This window comes from Mytilus californianus, unplaced genomic scaffold (genome assembly GCF_021869535.1).
Source record: "Mytilus californianus isolate M0D057914Y unplaced genomic scaffold, xbMytCali1.0.p SCAF_10, whole genome shotgun sequence".
Lineage (NCBI taxonomy): Eukaryota > Metazoa > Mollusca > Bivalvia > Mytilida > Mytilidae > Mytilus > Mytilus californianus.
In genome coordinates this window covers 18,296,455-18,316,289 of record NW_026262582.1, presented here as the reverse complement: position 1 = coordinate 18,316,289, position 19,835 = coordinate 18,296,455, and the positions used below count along the sequence as shown (strand labels likewise).

Genomic DNA, 19,835 nt, shown 5'->3' with positions numbered 1-19,835 from the left:
AATCAAAACATATATGGGACCCAGGGAAGGCAACTTAAAAATGCCACTATGGGTGGGTGTGAAATATTTTGTTTAATGGGTTTTAAATTATGCAGGACTCTAAAATTGCTTCTATGGGTGGTCACTCTGTTTTCAAAGTGCCTTCCCTGGGTACCATGTATGTTTTAATGGAACAGCCCTTATGTGATTAGCTTGTTTATATAAGTATATAATTAAGCTAGGATTTGAGTTCACAAAAGTTAACTATAGCTGGTTAGATATATACATGTAAATAGGACATTCACTTTGGGAAGGATAGGGTTTTTATGTAAAAATTTCACAGTAAGATTTTCACAATATTAACATTTAAAGTATATTTTGTCTGATCATTATGCAAGTAACAAAGAGTTGAAAAGATCAGAGAGTTTTTGTGATATATGAAATTTCAAGTCACTGACCGAAAAATCTACTTTATATTCATAGGACTCACTTGTACTTGTAATAAACTGTATAATTTTGTCACATCTAAATCTCTTTATGAAATACTGTTTCTATTTGAAAATGAAAAAATAATCATTTTCACTTCATTAAATTTTAAAATTTGATAGAAAATAAAAGATATGAAAACATAATTTGTCTGAAGGACAAAAATATAAAATATGTTATTTTAACACCTACATTTGTATACCCTTTGATTATCCATGTAATCTGAATTTATATTTTGTGGTCTAACAAATTATGTTCACTCTTCTGAAAGAATTTTGCTTGTGAACTTCAGAGAAAATTTTAATTTACTTGCTTTTCAATTAAGTCTAATCTTCAGAGAAAATTTTGACTAATTTGCTTATGAATGGCTGTGTTACACTCTATGTTTGACATGTTTTTATTTCATTTATAAATTGACCAAAGGGTGTTGAGACAGCAGCCATATTGTAGCCATTTAACCTCCTGTGATTGTAATCTGAACTCTGCCTTTTTTTCATCAATCGCCATAGTATAGATTTGAGATTATTTGAAGACCTCTTAACCCTGAAAATAATCTGGTCCTAGACAGATAATCAGAGGTGTGAAAACCTTTTTTGAAATGTTGTGGGTCGTTTAATTGTACTTGATCAGGCCAACAAAAAATTTGCCTGTACATGGACGTTTAACTTATTAATAGACTAGACCCTGAATTTATTCTGTTTAAGAAATGTTGGACTTTTAAAATATTATTTTCTCCTTTCATGGACCTTCATTATGATTTTCCTTGGTTATACTGTGGACCATTAGTTGTAGTTTACAATAGATTAGGCTGGAGCATATTTATTTCTCCTGTAACGAAACACGTTTTTTCCTGTGTACAAATTCATTGCCATGTACTTTTATCTGTTTTCTGTAAAAGGTCATGGCTGGAGCACACTGGCCATTTTCAAACCACTATGACAAATATCAGACATAAAATGATTTGACCCATCAATAATGGGGTTAGATTGACCATTTGTTTACATTAAATGGTGTCTGTATTGAGGTCCTGGGGCGTTGTTGTTACATTGTATAGTAGGATGGGATCTTAAATCTATCAATTGTTATTATAATAGTTTTCCCAGTTGGAGAAATTTTAATCTTCAAATCTACATGTAATTTTTTCATTGAAAAAAATCTTCAAAATGGTTAATACCTGGAATAATGACTGTCTAATGAATATTCTAAGGTCTTTATAAGATTAAAATATACAATTATACAAATGTAAAAGTGAAGTAGTACTACCAAAGTACATAGTACAACCAGTTGTTTGGGAGTACCGTTTGTTGAAATCCCACTTAAGTATTAAAATGTATTTTATTTAATTTCAATGAGAGTAAGGACTTATTTTATGATTATACTGTAATAGAAGTAGATATCAGGGGATAAAAGTCTGTCAGAATGTGACCTGAAAACAAGAAAATTGGACAAGATTGCTTGTTGATTAAAATAATGTTAAAATATCCCTTCTTTACTTTATGCGAATACAACATTTTACAGGTTTTGGTAAATTTTGAATTACAGCTAAAACTATTACTTTATTATTCTTAAAATTGAATCTTGGTTAGAATTAATCTTAGATTTAAATGAGAAATTTTTCAACTTTGATTTTATCTTGAAAATATGTGCCTCTTTGTATTGCAAAATCTCTTCATTTAAATCTTTAATAAAGTAGTTCAAATATTTTACTTTGAAGGGAAGAACTTGAACTTTTGAATGAATTAATTGAAAACTAGAGAGTTCATGATAGATTAAAAGTTTATTTTTCTAATGTCAACACAGAAGCAAAATTGATATCCTTCAACCTGTGTATCCCAAAGAAATAATTTACCACAAAAATACCTTAAGATCAGTCTCAAGAATGCAATCTCTATAATTTATTCTACCTGCTGATTTTTTTTAACAATCTGAACTAATTACTTAAGATATGTGTGGGAAGGAAGGTATACCAACTGTCAAAAATCAAATTGTGGTTAAATATAAGAACGTTTATGTTTCATTGACAAGTTGACACTTTATTGAAAAGGGCTTAAATTTCTTAAAATATGAATTTTAATATCAAAATATATTACATGTAGGTGTATATTTATCATTTGGGTAAAAAGGAACGCCCTATCGTCTGTCAGGATATGAATTACGTAGTACATATTATGTCGTATGTTTAAACTTCTTCAATCTGTAAACTGCGTCATAAATTTTTTAAAGAGGTTTTCGACTAAAGTGTTCAAAGATTTATAAACTATTTGTTGAGTTTACTTTTTCACTGTCTTTTGGCACATGTGCCTAAATATTTTTTGTAAAAATGTCTGGTTATTGATTTAAGGTATCCATAAGTTGACTTGCATGTAAAGTGAGATAGGTACGAGAGAACCTAAAGTGATCACAAATACCCCTCGCCTAAGACCTTTACTTTATTATGTGGATTCATTTATTTTTTTGGTTGGTATCAATTTTTTTTGTTTGAGAAAAACAATGCCATTTTGAGTGAACTTAATTTCGTGATTTCATCATCTGCTCCTGTCGAAGTAACCAGAAAATGTGCATTTCATTGAATATTTAAATTAGTGGTTTCCCCACCTTCCAGGAAATCATTTGTTGTTGTGGACTGTTACTTTAAACTGTCTTTTGGTTTTGTTGTGTCGTTGAGTTGCTGTCTCATTAACATATGCCCCACATCTCCATCTTCTTTTATTGGTATCAAGAGGTCAACGTAAGTTCAACTGTGTCTGTATTACATGTCATTCTGTTCTGCATTATGTCTAGACTATAGCTATGAATATATTTAACTGATGTGAAGAAAATAGAACAAAAAGAAAATGCTTACGATATACTAACAACACCAAATTCTTTCTATAAAAAAAAACCTGAAAAAAAAATAACAGGAAGATATAAACAAAGACAACTATTGATGAGGCTTCTGAATAGGCTTACAGTACTCATGCAGTACTAATCTTTTATCAATTTAAAATAAAATCTAAATACATTTTGTGCACTTGCAATGAATACAGGTCTTGATAGACATAAAGAAGAACACGTCTAGAATTATTGTAAAGATGTTTTTTCTTCAAATTACATTACAGTAAGAAGTTTAAGTTACATGTTTTAAATTATTGACAAACATGATAGACCTGGGATAGTTTGAAGTGTATGAAAACCTGGTGAAAAATGTCCAACAGTTTTGAAATAAACTTACAGTACTAATCTTTTGTAAGAAATTTAATGATAGTTTTTATGTGGAAAGGGTAGGGTGAAAAAAATCTTATATAAAAAGTATACAATTATTTAGTTTTTTATGTATATAATCTGTTTAAAACCCAGAACACACACAGTTTTGGTACTCAATCTCTGGCCCTAGGCAAACAAATACTATTGTTTGGAATAAACACAATCTAGATTGATTGGTAATGATCTATACAAACTAATTATCAACCTTGCCAATCAAAAAATAATCTGTCACAATCACAGAACCTATTCATGACAGATCGTTATAAGCTGATTATAAGTACTAAACATATCGTCTTTTTGAAGAGGTGTTAAACTATGATATTAAATCTATCTTCTTCTTGGAGAGGTGTTGAATTTTGGTCCTATTACTACTAATTGTACTACTTTTCTGAAGATTGTATTTGATTTATTATTTCTTGAGAAAATAGGCCATTGGCCAGATAAGGTCCATTTTCAATTGATTATGAATAAAATAAATTTAAACAAATAGGTTGAGCCATTACATTGTATGTCATAACATTCTTGATCGAGAATTTAAGCTGTCAAAAGTTTAATATAGTATGAATTTAAAATTCTTGTTGTATTTATATGTCCCAGTGTAATTGACTCAGATTACTAGTTTTCCTGCTGAAGGACAATGGTTCTCTTTGGGTACTCTGGCTTTGTCCACCAATAAACTGGTCCACATGATGAAGTAAAGAGTGCTGAAAGGCTAGGCATTAAACTCCAACAATCAATCTAAAATGTAATGGTCACTTAGTCGAGGCTTGGTTCAATTTATGTAATCCACCTGACTTAAGCTCAGATCATATAATAACAGTCTTTTGCCATTAGAACAATAGACTAGTTGTCATGGGTTTGAATTACTAGCAGAATCAAATTAACAATTAACTTTAAAAGCCAAAAGGTCATCTCAATTATATAGAATCATTTAACACATGTGTGGCAGAATACTGCTGGTGTTGAACTGTTGACAACTTGTTTTTGCAACATATTTTTAGCCCAATGTACTTTTGAAAAAAATGTTGTAAAGGATCCAACTAACATGCAGTTAGATATATATACAGTAAATGGTGTACTGTTTCAGTGATGAATGGCTTGATTTCTCACCTTACATTGTGTTAGAATTAGATATTATTACTTTTATAACACATCCATTAAAAGTGTCATATTCTTGTCATAACACCATGCAAAAAATGTATATAGATTTAGCTGATAATATCATGAAGTTAACCTAAATTTTGAATTTTTTGGGAATTTGTTTTTTATGTAATTTTTTAGCATAGTACAAATCTTTGTGTCAGGTTTTGTAGTTATGTCTTTTTTTCTTATTTTGCAATGTTGCTGTTCACTTTTTTGTCTTTTTCTGTCTTGTATTGCCCATTAGAATTATTATATCATTATATTGTTAAAATAAGTAGATTGTGATTGCCAGTGACGCAACTTACCACCACTGGTGGCACCAGAGACCAAGTGACGTAAAAGTTATCAACTACATTGTATTTTTCTCGTTATGAATTATGAATTACCATTTTATTTATGTAAATCAACTTGATACAAGAGCAAATTGTATGCTCTGGAGTTTTGAAATTTGATTCATAACAAAAAGTTTTTTAAAAAGATAAATGATTAATATGGTTATCAAGATTCATATATTTAAGAAGATCTCATGTGCATATTTGACTCATATTAGGGTATTAAAAAAAAAAGCAGTTAATGGGAAGAAAACATATTTTTATGGTTATTTTATTCAATGCATATAAACACTTTAAAAAATGATGTTCTAGAATATCAAATGTGATGTAAAGTGCAGTTAATTTTTGAAACGAACCATTTAATAACTTTTTCATTTGAAAGGAATTCGTGCATTAACATACCTTGGCAAAAAATCACTCATTTGTGCGAAAAGTTTCAAATATGATTTGTAAATAGATTATAAATAGATCAGGTTATTGAAAATTATGTCATGAAATAACATACACTTGAATTGTTAACTTTTCTGTGATCATATTGAAAAATAATTGGCCTCTGCCTGAGCATAAATAATACAGTTCATTTGTAGCCAGGATGTCTCTGAGGGGAGTTATTTAGGGTCATGGTGCTCTGATTTTAATTATCAAACATTAAACTTCAGTGTTCCCGCCTGCCCTAAATAGAAGGGCGGCCCACCCTTGGTGCCCTTACCCCCGCCCTTCTGCCCTCCAAAGTAAAAGAATGCCCCCCTCTGCCTGAGATTCAAGCTGGAACACTGAAACTGATTCTGGACTTCAAAAAGCTTTAAAACTTTAAAAGCATTTAATAGTATTTTTTTTTAACTTTTGGGGGATAAAGGTAGGGGGGTCTTTCATACCCCTCGGCCCCCTCTAACCCCACTCCACCCTCTTGAATCTGTCATAGCACCCCTTTTAACAAGCCTGGGCTGGTGGACCTGCGGTGTGCGTTAAGACTGAATGTATATAAATTAGATTCAGATTTTAAATGACTGTATGAATCTTGAGATTCAACTAAAAAGTCTAATAGTCCAGGACATGTTTATGGTCTATACTTTATGGGTTTTGGTCGTTGTTGAAGGTTGTTTGGTGAACTATAGTTGTTAACTTCTATGTCCTTTGGTCTTTGATGGAGATTTGTCTCATTGGCAATCATACCACATCTTCTTATTTTTATATTGTCAATTTTTTTTTCATAATTAAATTTAATAACTTCAAGGAGTAGAAATAAAGAAAAAAAACACAATTGAGACATTTAAATAATCTATAGAAATGAAAGAATGTTTTAAAATCTTTATAAAAAACCTCTCTCCTGCTTAGTTAACAAAGACCGGTTGACAATAGGCTTTTTGTGCATATTTCGAACTGATGATCAAGTTTAATTGTTATACAAAATACATATATTCAACAATACAGAAATTGTTTACTTTTTATCTACTGAATTAGAAAATTAAATACCACTGCAAAACATCTATTTGACCCTGACCAACATGAATGTGAAATATGAAATAGTTGAAAAAATGTGCATATTTGGTTAATATTAAGTTGCGGAAAAAATGTTTATATTTGGTAAATTTTGTTTATTAAATAGCAGTGGAAAAAAATGTGCATACTTTGTTCAGTCCATAAAGGTAGCACTATATTTTTTTCTTACTTTGAAAGTTTCATGTATCAAATAGCATGTGAAAATTCAGGGTTTAATCTTCATTCATGTTTATAGGCCATTAAATTCAGGTTGGAAAATTAAATGGAGGAATTCAATTGATGTTTTATTGCAATATAAAAATTTTATGTTTCATTAACAACCCATGGGTTTAATACATATTAATGTAAAAAAGAAGCAATTGAAGTGCCCTTCAGACAAGTCTTCCCAAGATTTCAACAATGGAGATGGAGGTTGATATTGTAAATTCAGAAGTTTTTTTGTACAATTACATGTATCATCGTGATTTTAGAAAATGCTGCACACAAATAATGCTATCAAATTTCAAAATGCAAGTTTTTATTTTGTGAAAAGTATGTCATCACACATGTTTTTGAATTTACTGTAATTAAATAGGAGAAAGGGAACTCTTGATATTTAGTTTCACTGCATTATTCCATTGGTAGTGTAACTTATGCAGAATGCATTTTAAAATTATCATTCTTATCCTCGGAAAACTGGAAATTAATCAGCAGACCATTTTCTGTTTTCAGAGGACAAGGATCATAATTTAAAAAAAAAAAAAATAATAATATTTGAGTGTGTTATTTCTCATCCTGCTGTTGGTCAACTGTAGTCCATTAACAATGAACATTCTTGATAGAGATAATTACACAGGAAATATTAAAATTTTTTTATTTCCAGATGTAACTCAAAATATTAACCATTGTTAACAGATAGAAATTTTTATACAAAAACACCATACTCATACAGCAATACTTTAATTTGTAGTTTCATTCACAACAAAATGTTATCCACAACTGGTCCAGTCAGCATTTTTCTTGAACTTTCACAACAAAAATCCTGGACTTTAAATTCAGTTATTTTCTACCTCTCTAAAGTAAGAAATTTTGTAAGATTATTTATGAAAAGGGATACTGATTTCATGCAAAGACAAGTATTAAAGTATTTAATATTTTTCAAATTTTATGAAGTATTCAGGAATTAAATACACCCTTTACTTTTATCTAGCTTAAGGACTTTGGGATTTAAGGGGTATTTACTTCTTTCAGTTACTGAAGGAGGTAAAAGAGGGTTTTGTTGTTGAACTGAAAAAAATAAATAAAATAGATAAAACGTTTACATAATAGAACATCAAAGGAAACGGGGTGCAGTATCCATCCATGACACAAAGTCAGTACATGCACAGCAAAAAAAAAAAAAAAAAAACACACTAAAAGCAAAGGAATAGCACTTTTATTGCTGTTCTTCATCTAAAAGTCACAGTGAGGCCTTCAACATGTCCAGTATGTGTAAAATTATGTACAGTGACCGATAGTTGGTTAAACATCTACTTCATTTGATCTCTGATCAATAGTTGTCTCATTGGCAATCAAACCACATCACCTTATTTTATATGAGTTCTAGATAGTATTGAAATAAGGTTTGAATGTTAATCAGTAGGTGATTATAGTTGTGGACACATTTTAATAAATTTGAAAGAAAATATTTACTATTTCAATGTAGATGTAAATTACATTTAATAGTACATTAATTTTTTTAATCATTTAGGAATAGGTATTTTTTTATTTCCAACTTTTATATTAAAGCAAAATATCTGTATAAAATAGAATTAATAAGATCAAATTAAGGACATCAAATTTTTTTTTATATCTGACATGGGCTAAGTCTCTCTAAACTGTTACTTTTTCTGAACAGGCATGGATTTCCCCTTTGAACCCCTCTTCTGCCGAATATGGACACGGGTCTACTTGAAAATTTTGTCTACACTCAATGGTTTGTTCAAATGAGAAGATTAGGCCCAATGTTTAGTTAGTGTTTAATTTGTTTGTTAAAAATTTAAATAGGCTTTAGGGTATTTCAGTAGCGGTTTGAAAAATAAACACAACGATTAAGATTGTTATCAGTATATATTGAAATAGAACCAATTTAGTAACTGGTATTGCATCTGATAGCAATATTATATGCTTACTTTAGTTTCAGAGAAAGTATAGAGTTAAATTACTGGTCACATTTGAGAGGTTAGTAGGGGGTCATCAGACTCTGATGGGAATGACTGTAAACATTTTTGTGTCAATATCAAAGGTTTCTGTCAAAAACTTGGTTAGAGAAAACTTTGAAAAATTGTTCAAAGTCATCTGTTGTTTATAACATAGTTTTTTTCTGGTGAAGACAAGAGGAATTCAAAGTTGATAATGGCTCCAATCATGGAAGTAAAATGAAGTCAATATATATAATACTTCCATGCTCTAATAAACTTATCAAAGACTTACAGCCTTGTTAATTCTTTAATTATATCTTCTGTGCATTTCCATTTTGTATATTTGTAACAAACAATTTGTTTTACCCTTTTTGTGGACCAAAAAAAAACTTAAAATACAGATACAATCACCCATGACACCAACACATCAGCCCCAATTACCATACCATATGTTGTATTAGGGATTTTACCTTCTAATTTGTATTTTTAAATCCGTTACTGTATGATGAGTGAATAGTTTTGGCTGTTTAATTCATGCTACGATAAATTCAAAAATTTTTGGGATATACTTTCATTTTGAAATTTTTTTTCTTCGGAAAAGGCTTCCTTAAAACATGTAAAATAAAAACATGAAATTTAAATTTTGAAAGCATTATTTTTATGCACGGTTTCTTGAAATTGCAACAACTTTGCTTATATTATATTAACAATTGCAATAAAAGAAAAATGAATGCAAAAATTTCTCAATTTACAGTACTCATGACTTATTTGCCCTTAAATTGTAGAAAATATATATGACTGTCAGAAGAGCTATACAGTGCAAAGTTGCATGTTTTTTTTGTGTTTTTGATTAAATTTAGATGTATTCCAATTGAACATACTTATACTCATTTCAAAAATGTGGTGAGAACATGGTATATGTAACCTTATCTCTTTTGTTCAACAGTTATAAATATTGAAATAATACTGTTTTAATGTAAAATGAGTAGAATTGTGGTTTTTGTGGGTGGAATTTTAAACTTTGTAAAATGACACAAGATATTATTGGTATGGCAGTTACTTAAGCTTTCACATGTTACAGTGAAGCAAGTTCTTATTAAATTTTAATTATTACCTGTAATTTTGATATGCATTTTTTTTGCACTTTTAAATGCAAATGATATGAATTTTACATGTATCACCTGTCATAGGACTTTTATGTTGTAATGAATTTCCATACAATAAAGGGAGGCGAAAAATACCTAAGGGACATTTTAACTCATAAGTCGAAAACAAACTGACAACGCCATTACTAAAGTAGTATGCTTACATCCACATCAATTGAATCAACTTTGGTGGATGGTTGTCTCATTTGCAATCATACAATATCTCTCTACTCTTATATTTCCATACTGTCAGGTTCATGTTTAGTACTTCTATGCACTTTCTAAAGCTGTACATGATAGATATAAGAAGATGTGGTATGAGTGCCAATGAGACAACTCTCCTCCAAGTCACAATAGATATAAGAAGATGTGGTATGAGTGCCAATGAGACAACTCTCCTCCAAGTCACAATAGATATAAGAAGATGTGGTATGAGTGCCAATGAGACAACTCTCCATCCAAGTCACAATAGATATAAGAAGATGTGGTATGAGTGCCAATGAGACAACTCTCCATCCAAGTCACAATAGATATAAGAAGATGTGGTATGAGTGCCAATGAGACAACTCTCCATCCAAGTAACAATAGATATAAGAAGATGTGGTATGAGTGCCAATGAGACAACTCTCCATCCAAGTAACAATAGATATAAGAAGATGTGGTATGAGTGCCAATGAGACAACTCTCCATCCAAGTAACAATAGATATAAGAAGATGTGGTATGAGTGCCAATGAGACAACTCTCCATCCAAGTCACAATAGATATAAGAAGATGTGGTATGAGTGCCAATGAGACAACTCTCCATCTAAGTCACAATAGATATAAGAAGATGTGGTATGAGTGCCAATGAGACAACTCTCCATCCAAGTCACAATAGATATAAGAAGATGTGGTATGAGTGCCAATGAGACAACTCTCCATCCAAGTCACAATAGATATAAGAAGATGTGGTATGAGTGCCAATGAGACAACTCTCCATCCAAGTAACAATAGATATAAGAAGATGTGGTATGAGTGCCAATGAGACAACTCTCCATCCAAGTAACAATAGATATAAGAAGATGTGGTATGAGTACCAATGAGACAACTCTCCATCCAAGTAACAATAGATATAAGAAGATGTGGTATGAGTGCCAATGAGACAACTCTCCATCCAAGTAACAATAGATATAAGAAGATGTGGTATGGGTACCAAGAGACAACTCTCCATCCAAGTAACAATAGATATAAGAAGATGTGGTATGAGTGCCAATGAGACAACTCTCCATCCAAGTAACAATAGATATAAGAAGATGTGGTATGAGTGCCAATGAGACAACTCTCCATCCAAGTAACAATAGATATAAGAAGATGTGGTATGAGTGCCAATGAGACAACTCTCCATCCAAGTAACAATAGATATAAGAAGATGTGGTATGAGTGCCAGTGAGACAACTCTCCATCCAAGTAACAATAGATATAAGAAGATGTGGTATGAGTGCCAATGAGACAACTCTCCATCCAAGTAACAATAGATATAAGTAGATGTGGTATGGGTACCAATGAGACAACTCTCCATCCAAGTCACAATAGATATTAGAAGATGTGGTATGGGTGCCAATGAGACAACTCTCCATCCAAGTAACAATAGATATAAGAAGATGTGGTATGAGTGCCAATGAGACAACTCTCCATCCAAGTAACAATAGATATAAGAAGATGTGGTATGAGTGCCAATGAGACAACTCTCCATCCAAGTAACAATAGATATAAGAAGATGTGGTATGGGTACCAATGAGACAACTCTCCATCCAAGTAACAATAGATATAAGAAGATGTGGTATGAGTGCCAATGAGACAACTCTCCATCCAAGTCACAATAGATATAAGAAGATGTGGTATGAGTGCCAATGAGGCAACTCTCCATCCAAGTAACAATAGATATAAGAAGATGTGGTATGAGTGCCAATGAGACAACTCTCCATCCAAGATACATGTTAAGATTTGACATGCAATGCAAAGTACAGACTTTGAAAGTCTGTAAAAATGCAACATGGCATGCAAATTGTATAATCATTTAGCAGAATGTTTATATATTAGATGCTATTTAGGGATATTTTTGTTGTTATACAGTTACTGTACTCATAATACTGGAGGGAAATTAGTTTGATAAAAGAAAAGCATTTACACCAAGTCAGGAATATGACAGTTGTTATCCATTCGTATGAGCTTTTGATTTTGCCATTTGATTAGGGACTTTCCTTTTTGAATTTTCCTCAGAGTTCAGTATTTTTGTGATTTTACTTTTTATCTTTTAATAGAAAAAAAGGTAATTATTCAATGAAAATAACACTTTAAGAGTTTGATGGGATCCAAAGCACTCTTATAGATTAACCTTCATCAGGAACACCCACACCCATAAATTTGAAAGCAATGGATGTATAAATACCTTTATAAGTGAGGAGCTAATACAAAAAGAGACCTAAAAAAAAACCAAATTCATTGAAGATTAACTTTGCTTGAGGGAGTTAGAACCTTTATGTAAAAGTAATGCATGTGTTTTGCTTTTTTCATTTTCACTGTGTTACTCACAACAATGAAAATTTATCTATAGAAAGAGTTTTTTAAAAGAGTAATTATAAGCTCAAATGTGGTAAAACTTTTCATTAAAAATTGTGGCCAATCAAAGTAAAAAAAAATATATTGTAAACTATTAGGTCTGGGAATAGGAAAAGAATATGGATTTGACATATCCATTTTTACATTCAAAGCAGTCTGCCATTGTTACACTACAAGTACAGCAAGGTCAAACCACAGAAATGTCAATTCTGCTTCTGTATCTGTATTGATGCTATCATTGTTCAGACAGTTAGATCATTGATTATGATATAAATATATCAAAATATGAATATTAATTTGGTGGATCTAATTAGTCATTGATTTTCTTGACTGTCAAAAACAGATACCATCATCGGCTGTTGACTCAAAGAGTGCTCTGTCATAAACAGATATTATTGGTACATTTTAGGGGACCTTTTTCAAATGATAATTGTGATTAATGAGTAAGTGGCTATAGTGTAAAATTTCCTCTTGAACAAAGAAGATAGAGAAGTAATGATAAGTATGATTGTGAAGTTGTTATCTTGGACCAATAACTTATTCACACATTCATGCATTTATACATCACTGGCTTTCAAATTTTAGGTTTGAATGTTTCTTATGAAGGTATAAGTATAAATCCAGAAAAGAGCTAATATGACGGACGAAATTTAGAAAGTGTTCTTTTCATCATGTATGAAACCAAGGATTGGTATTGTAGTCTTACTATACGAATCCTTGAAACATAGAAACACTTTATTGACAACAATTCAAATTTAATACCTCAATAACCTGTGATGTTCAGAAATTCAAATTTACAACAAAAAACACTTTATCTGTTATGACTGCGCCACACAAATATGTACATCATTTTTCAGTTCTCAAGGTTAAAAATTTCCCATCAATTTTCCTTTCTAAAACCATGTATAACATATGGAAGGGACACAACTCTTGCCTTGTAATTTACTTGTCAAACCAAATACCTACCTGTTGATTAGGACGCTTACAACATGATGCAATACAATGTTTACATTACTGACTAATTGCCCAATTATGTCATGGGTCATAGGTCATGTCCTGATCAATAAAAAAGTAACCTTCAGGGGATCAATAACAGCTTTTGTGAATGTAACATGACATTGTAGGTGTCTATATGGGGCCAGAAAAGGGGGAAACATGTTGTTTTAAATTTGATTTGGATGAGTAACATTTTTCATGGAAATTGTACTAGTCATCCATGGATTTTTTTTATAGCAAAATAATATTAAACTTTTAGTTGACATTTATGAATCCGATATAAAATGGTCTTGGTTTTTGGTATCTTTGGGTTGCTGTTTCACTGACATGTACCTAACACCTCCTTTTTGGTCATAATATTCTATCCATGAATAGTAAGGCCATAAGACTGTGGTTCTCCATTTGAATTTAATAGTATGAGCTCCACCATTGAATAAGAATAAGAATAAGAATATTATTCCAATTAAGGGCCCTTGATGGGCAGCATGACATGTACACATACATTGACATAAAACAATACATCATGATTTGTAACAGAAAAACATTTTTTTTTTTATATATTGAAATGAAACATTAAAAAGTTCAGACATGTTATTATCTCCATTCTATATCAAAATCACATACATTTAATTCCAGGCAGGACCAGAACCATAAAATCATTACAATTATCATTGTTATAACATACATTAATTTACATTTCGTCTAACATCTAGACATGTAATAATATAGTTCCCTAAATATTTAAGTACAGACAAATTTTCATTAGTAAATAACCAAAAATATTTTGCCTCATTTGAGAGATATGAAAAATTAGGACAAATACTGTTTATCTCCTTGAAAAATATCTCCCTATCATCTTTGTATGCTGGACAACTAATAATAAAATGTTGTTCATCTTCAACCAGAGTTAGAGTACATTTCTTACAAAGCCTTTGGTCTCTTTCTATATACAAAGTTTTATACCTGTCTCTTTCTAGAGTTCCAGTCAAAAATGTTGAGTCCCGGCCAGACTCATCTAGATGCTTTACCATGCAAGGACTCTCTCTATATATATATATATATGAATAGCATTTATAAGTGAGATAAGCAATCTCACCAATTTTGATATGTCATTTAGAAGTCGCATGAATAGAAATTAACTATTAAAATAAATTCTTATGCATCGTAATGAAATTCCTTGTTATGTAATTCTTTCAGATGAATATTTAAATAACAGTCATTGTATTTAATATAGTTGAACATGAGCATATTAAACTTTGAAGATTTTTTGAATTTATAATAATACTATGATGTAACTGCATGTAAAAGGCATCCTACATGTATGAAATTTAATGCATATTCAATAAATCTGTAAAGATGGGGCTGAATATTTCAAATGATTTAAGTAAATCATTTTTAGAATTTGTAAATTTTCAGTTTATAAATTAAAATGTAATTCTATTGAAACTATGGTTGTAACGTCCCTTAACCCTAATTAAAGGTAATACCCTCACTCTAGGAAGAAGTCTACATTGCATTCAACTTGTCTGTCCATCTATCCACCTTTCCATTTGTCTGTCTGTTTGTCTGTCATTCAACAAATATTTTCTTCAAAGTTTCTCAGGTACTTATGAATTGGATGACTTCAGTAGCGGTGATGGTGTTAAATTGTAATGTGAGATCTTTTCAGATCTGTAAGACACCTTTAGCCTGTTTGTGGATACTTAGAATTTTTCAATATGTCGAATGAACTTAACTCTGATCTTAATTGATATTTTTGTCATAAATTTCTCCAGTATTGACTAAACAGAATGACTCCATATTTGGTCAGCAGACTGACAATGATGAGTTGTAATGTGTGATCACTTTTCAAATCTGTCAGACACTTACTTCCTGTTTGACCATACCATGTTGAATGAACTTAATATTTTCGTCACTCATATCTCCAGTACTGCTGAACAGAATGACTTTTTATTTGGTCTGCAGCTTGACAATGATGAGTTGTACCGTGTGAGCGATTTAAGTACCTGTCTAAGACCTACTTCCGTTATACATTGAATTACAATTGGGGGCATGAATAGTGTAATGATGCATGTAATTTCGGGTTTGTCTTTCCAAACTTTGAAGTTTTGAGCGTATTTATTTATTAAGCTCACTGAAATTGGCTAGGAACCGATTGAACCTTTATACTTTATATTGATTTGTTGAAAAGCTTTGATTGCAGCACAAATGTTCCTCAGAAAGTTTTCAGCAGCTCTTTCTTTTATATATATATATATATAGATAAAAGGAGATGTTGGGTGGATGACTTCAATGCAAGATATATGTATATATGTACTCTAAATCTGGTTGAAGATGAACAACATTTTATTACTAGTTGTCCAGCATACAATAATGATAGGGAGATATTTTTCAAGGAGATAAACTGTATCTGTCCCAATTTTATATATCTTTCAAATGAGGCAAAATTTGTTTGGTTATTTACTAATGAAAATTTGTCTATACTTAAATATTTAGGGAGCTATATTATTACATGTCTAGATGTTAGACGAAATGTTAATTAATGTATGTAATAACAATGATAATTGTAATGATTTTATAGTTCTGATCCTGCCTGGAATTAAATGTATGTGATTTTTTATAGAATGAAGATAATAACATCTGTCTGAACTTTTCAATGTTTCATTTTAATATATAAAAATGTTTTTCTGTTACAAATCATGATGTATTGTTTTATGTGTACATGTTATGTTGCCCACCAATGGCCCTTGATTGGAATAATAAATATTCTTATTCTTCTTATTCTTCTTATATGTAATATACATCTATCATTAATACTTATGGTTTGATGCAGGTTGATTTCTCTAACTAAATAATGTATTGATTGCCATCTCTAAATGCTAAAAGGATGAAAAAAGGAAATTTGAGAATTTAAATCCTCAGTGTTCCTGATTTGAATCTTTAATACCTTTTCCTTAATGAAATATTTGAAAGATGTGAAGAAGTTTAGATTCATTAATCTGATGGATCTAAAGCAGTATACTTTTGTAAGAAGAGGACATTTTTGTAATTATCTTAATGACTGCTCGTTAATCTACCTGCTTCAAAGTTTCAGGCATAATATACAACCTGCTGAAAAAAAATCTATTGTAAAGACTTGAAACAGTACACATATGTATCTGAGTAATCAATGGTTTAATATAAGTTTTGTGGATATTTAATGATGTCATTTTGGTCCACATTCATGTTACAAAGTAGATTTTTTACTGTATATCATATGATATTTACTAGTATATAATATCTTATATATATAATATTAAATCAAAAGATATTATTAAAATGAAAATGAAATCACAGTTTTATTACCTCTACGCAGAAAAAAAATTTTGTATAGAGTATTTTATAAGTGCCAAAATCAGGGGTAAATCCAGGATTTGATGTTATGGAGGTGTGCTCCAGAGAATCGAGAGTCAGAGGATCTTATTTTGACATAAAATTGGCTGTAATTTTACCTTTATAACATTTTTTCATCTTTTAGGGAGGGGCACTTCAGGTGTTCCCCCATCTGAATTCATATATATATAAAAATAAGAAGATGTTGCATGATTGTCAATGAGACAACTCTCCATTAGAGACCAAATGAAGTAGAAATTAACAACTATAGGTCACCATACAGCCTTCAACAATGGGCAGAACCTATACTGCATAGTTAACTATAAAAGGCCCTGAAATGACAAATGTAAAACAATTTACAGAAGAAACCTAACTGCATGCTATTTAAGTTGGTAAATTTGAAAAATATGTAACCATTCAAAATGTAAACAGTACTTGTCATACACATCAAACTTTATAATTGGGTTTTTTCCAAACTACATGTTTTTTATTTTGCCTTTGTGACAATTGTCATTTACTTAAGAAAACAAAAAATGCATCTTTGATTACACATGAAGTTTAATAGCAGAACAAGGTTTATGATGTATCATTCATTTATGCAGGTAACGCGAGTTCTAACCTCCCTTCCACAAGGTGTATTTGACTCTGAAGGCATAAAAGTGGGATTGTCAGTATAGAAAGTCAGTGGTTCTCTATGGCAACTCCTGCATCCCTCGTGAACCATTAAAACTGGCTCCATAATTATATAACAAAGTGTGCTGAAAATGGCTTTAACGCTTCTCGTTTTTTTATATAGATTAGACCGTTGGTTTTCATGTTTGAATCGTTTTACACTAGTCATTTTTGGGCCCTTTATAGCTTGCAGTTCGGTGTGAGGCAAAGGGTCTGTGTTGAAGGCTGTACTTTGACTTATAATTGTTTACTTTTTACACATTGTGACTTGGATGGATAGTTTTGTCATTGGCACTCATACCACATTTTCGTATTTCTATTAAACACAGACCAAAAATCTTTGATAGTTTGTAACCATTCTTCAACTGATCAACATTTCACTAATTGATTATGTGGATGTTGACTCGAAACATTCCAGAGAAGTTCCCACATTTAGTTAAGTGCCTAATGTACACAAAACTATACTGAAAGGTCTTGAAGATCATACATAATTTGCTGTGAATATTTTATTCATAAAAAAATTCTCAATGGAATTCCATATTACCATTGATTTATTTCGTGCTAACGTAGAAAATATTTGTATCTTCAACTTAAATATAAATGACTTATCTCTCTGGATCAATTTGTAACATTTTTTGTGTAAGTGATGACATGCTTGAGGTATTAATCATGAGAGTACAATATAGTTGCATTGTCATTGGTAGTATATTATTTGATGGTTGCGTTCTTATGTAAACAATGCATTTTCAATCTAATCAAATTTAGTATTATCCTGTATATGTACATGTATTGTCATGTATATTAGATTGTGACACTATAATAAACTATTTACTAACTAATACTCTGTACTACAAGATTATTAAAAGATACTTTTTTTCTATAAAATTTAGATACAAATAAAAAGTAGGGAATTTTTAACTACTGATGACTCATTTATTTCCATGGATACCAATTTTCGTGGATTGTGGAAAACTTGAATTTTTGTGGAAATTTGGTTTGTGGTTTGTGTCAAAATCTGCATACAACCTCATAGAAAAATTTATAATTTGTTGTACATTTAAATTTGTGGTTCACATGTACCGACGAAATCCACAGAAATTGGTATCCAACGAATAATAATGAATCCACAATATTTTTTAGTATGAATAGAATAATTTCATTTATTATCATTTTCTTTCAGAATTGTTTGGAAATGGAAAGATATTTAAAAAGTGAACCAAAATTAACTTCTTACAAAAAAATATCAGACACAAACCCATGGGACGATTGTGTAAATTGTGATTCAAAGTATACCGAACCTGATGGTATCCGATTAGAAATGAAGGACGAAAATGGTGAATTTCATCATTTAGCCGATTTAGATGATTATGAAGGATCAGATGATGAGGACGATGATGATGATGAAGACGGCAATGAAACAGAAACGGAAGAGAGACTTCAGCAGTTAGCACATTTAAATCTAAATGACCCTTGTTCGGATAGAATTAGTTTACATAGTTTTAGTTCTGCATCAAGTGGTGTGTCATGGGACAGTAACCATAGTGACCCGCCATTATCTCCTATTATTCCTAAATCTAATGACCCATTTGCTCTAAGACTTGTTGCTCAACCAGGCCGCACAACGACAGTGGCAGTGCGAATACCTCAAGCAGAAATGATGCGACATCAGCGATATTATATCACAAGTCCCAGTGGGGCCAATGGACGACCTCGCCCTTACACTGCTCAACCACTTCAGCAAAGACCCCCAGTAGCTTTAAATGGCAAAATTCGTACAGATGTTAGTCCCGACATGCGTAGACGAAATCACAAATGCCCATATAATGGGTGTAAAAAAGTTTACACAAAAAGTTCTCATTTAAAAGCACATCTTCGGACACATACAGGTAGGTTATTAAAATAAGTTATAGGTTTAAAATAAATAATTAGTGAGGTGCAACACCACTATGTCTTTTGCACTTGAAATATAACAAACAATTTTGTTTGTGGGTGTCAAAATCTTGAATTATTGTAGTAAGAAAAAATGAACTTAACAATCTATAGCTTTTAAAGATCTGTATTTAAACAACTGAACTGTAGAGTAACTTATCAGCAATATACATGTAGAAGTAACAGTCAGGAAAAGACATCAAAATATTGTGAAAGGTGATGGTGTATCGATTCATGACACAAAACCACTACACACGCTTGAAAAAAACAAAAAAATAGC

General features: G+C 31.0%; 1 protein-coding gene across 3 annotated transcripts in view; it reads left to right on the top strand.

Moving 5' to 3' along the window:
• LOC127717716 (Krueppel-like factor 6) overlaps positions 1–19,835 on the top strand; it is a 177,913-nt gene that overhangs the window by 26,303 nt on the left and 131,775 nt on the right. For 2 of the 3 annotated variants that reach the window (XM_052223487.1, XM_052223485.1), the window contains exon 2: positions 18,807–19,512. The exons of the other annotated variant lie outside the window; for it this stretch is intronic. In XM_052223487.1, the coding sequence (XP_052079447.1) occupies positions 18,807–19,512 (706 nt within the window). The remainder of the gene's footprint in view (positions 1–18,806; positions 19,513–19,835) is intronic. 3 annotated transcript variants of the gene reach the window in all.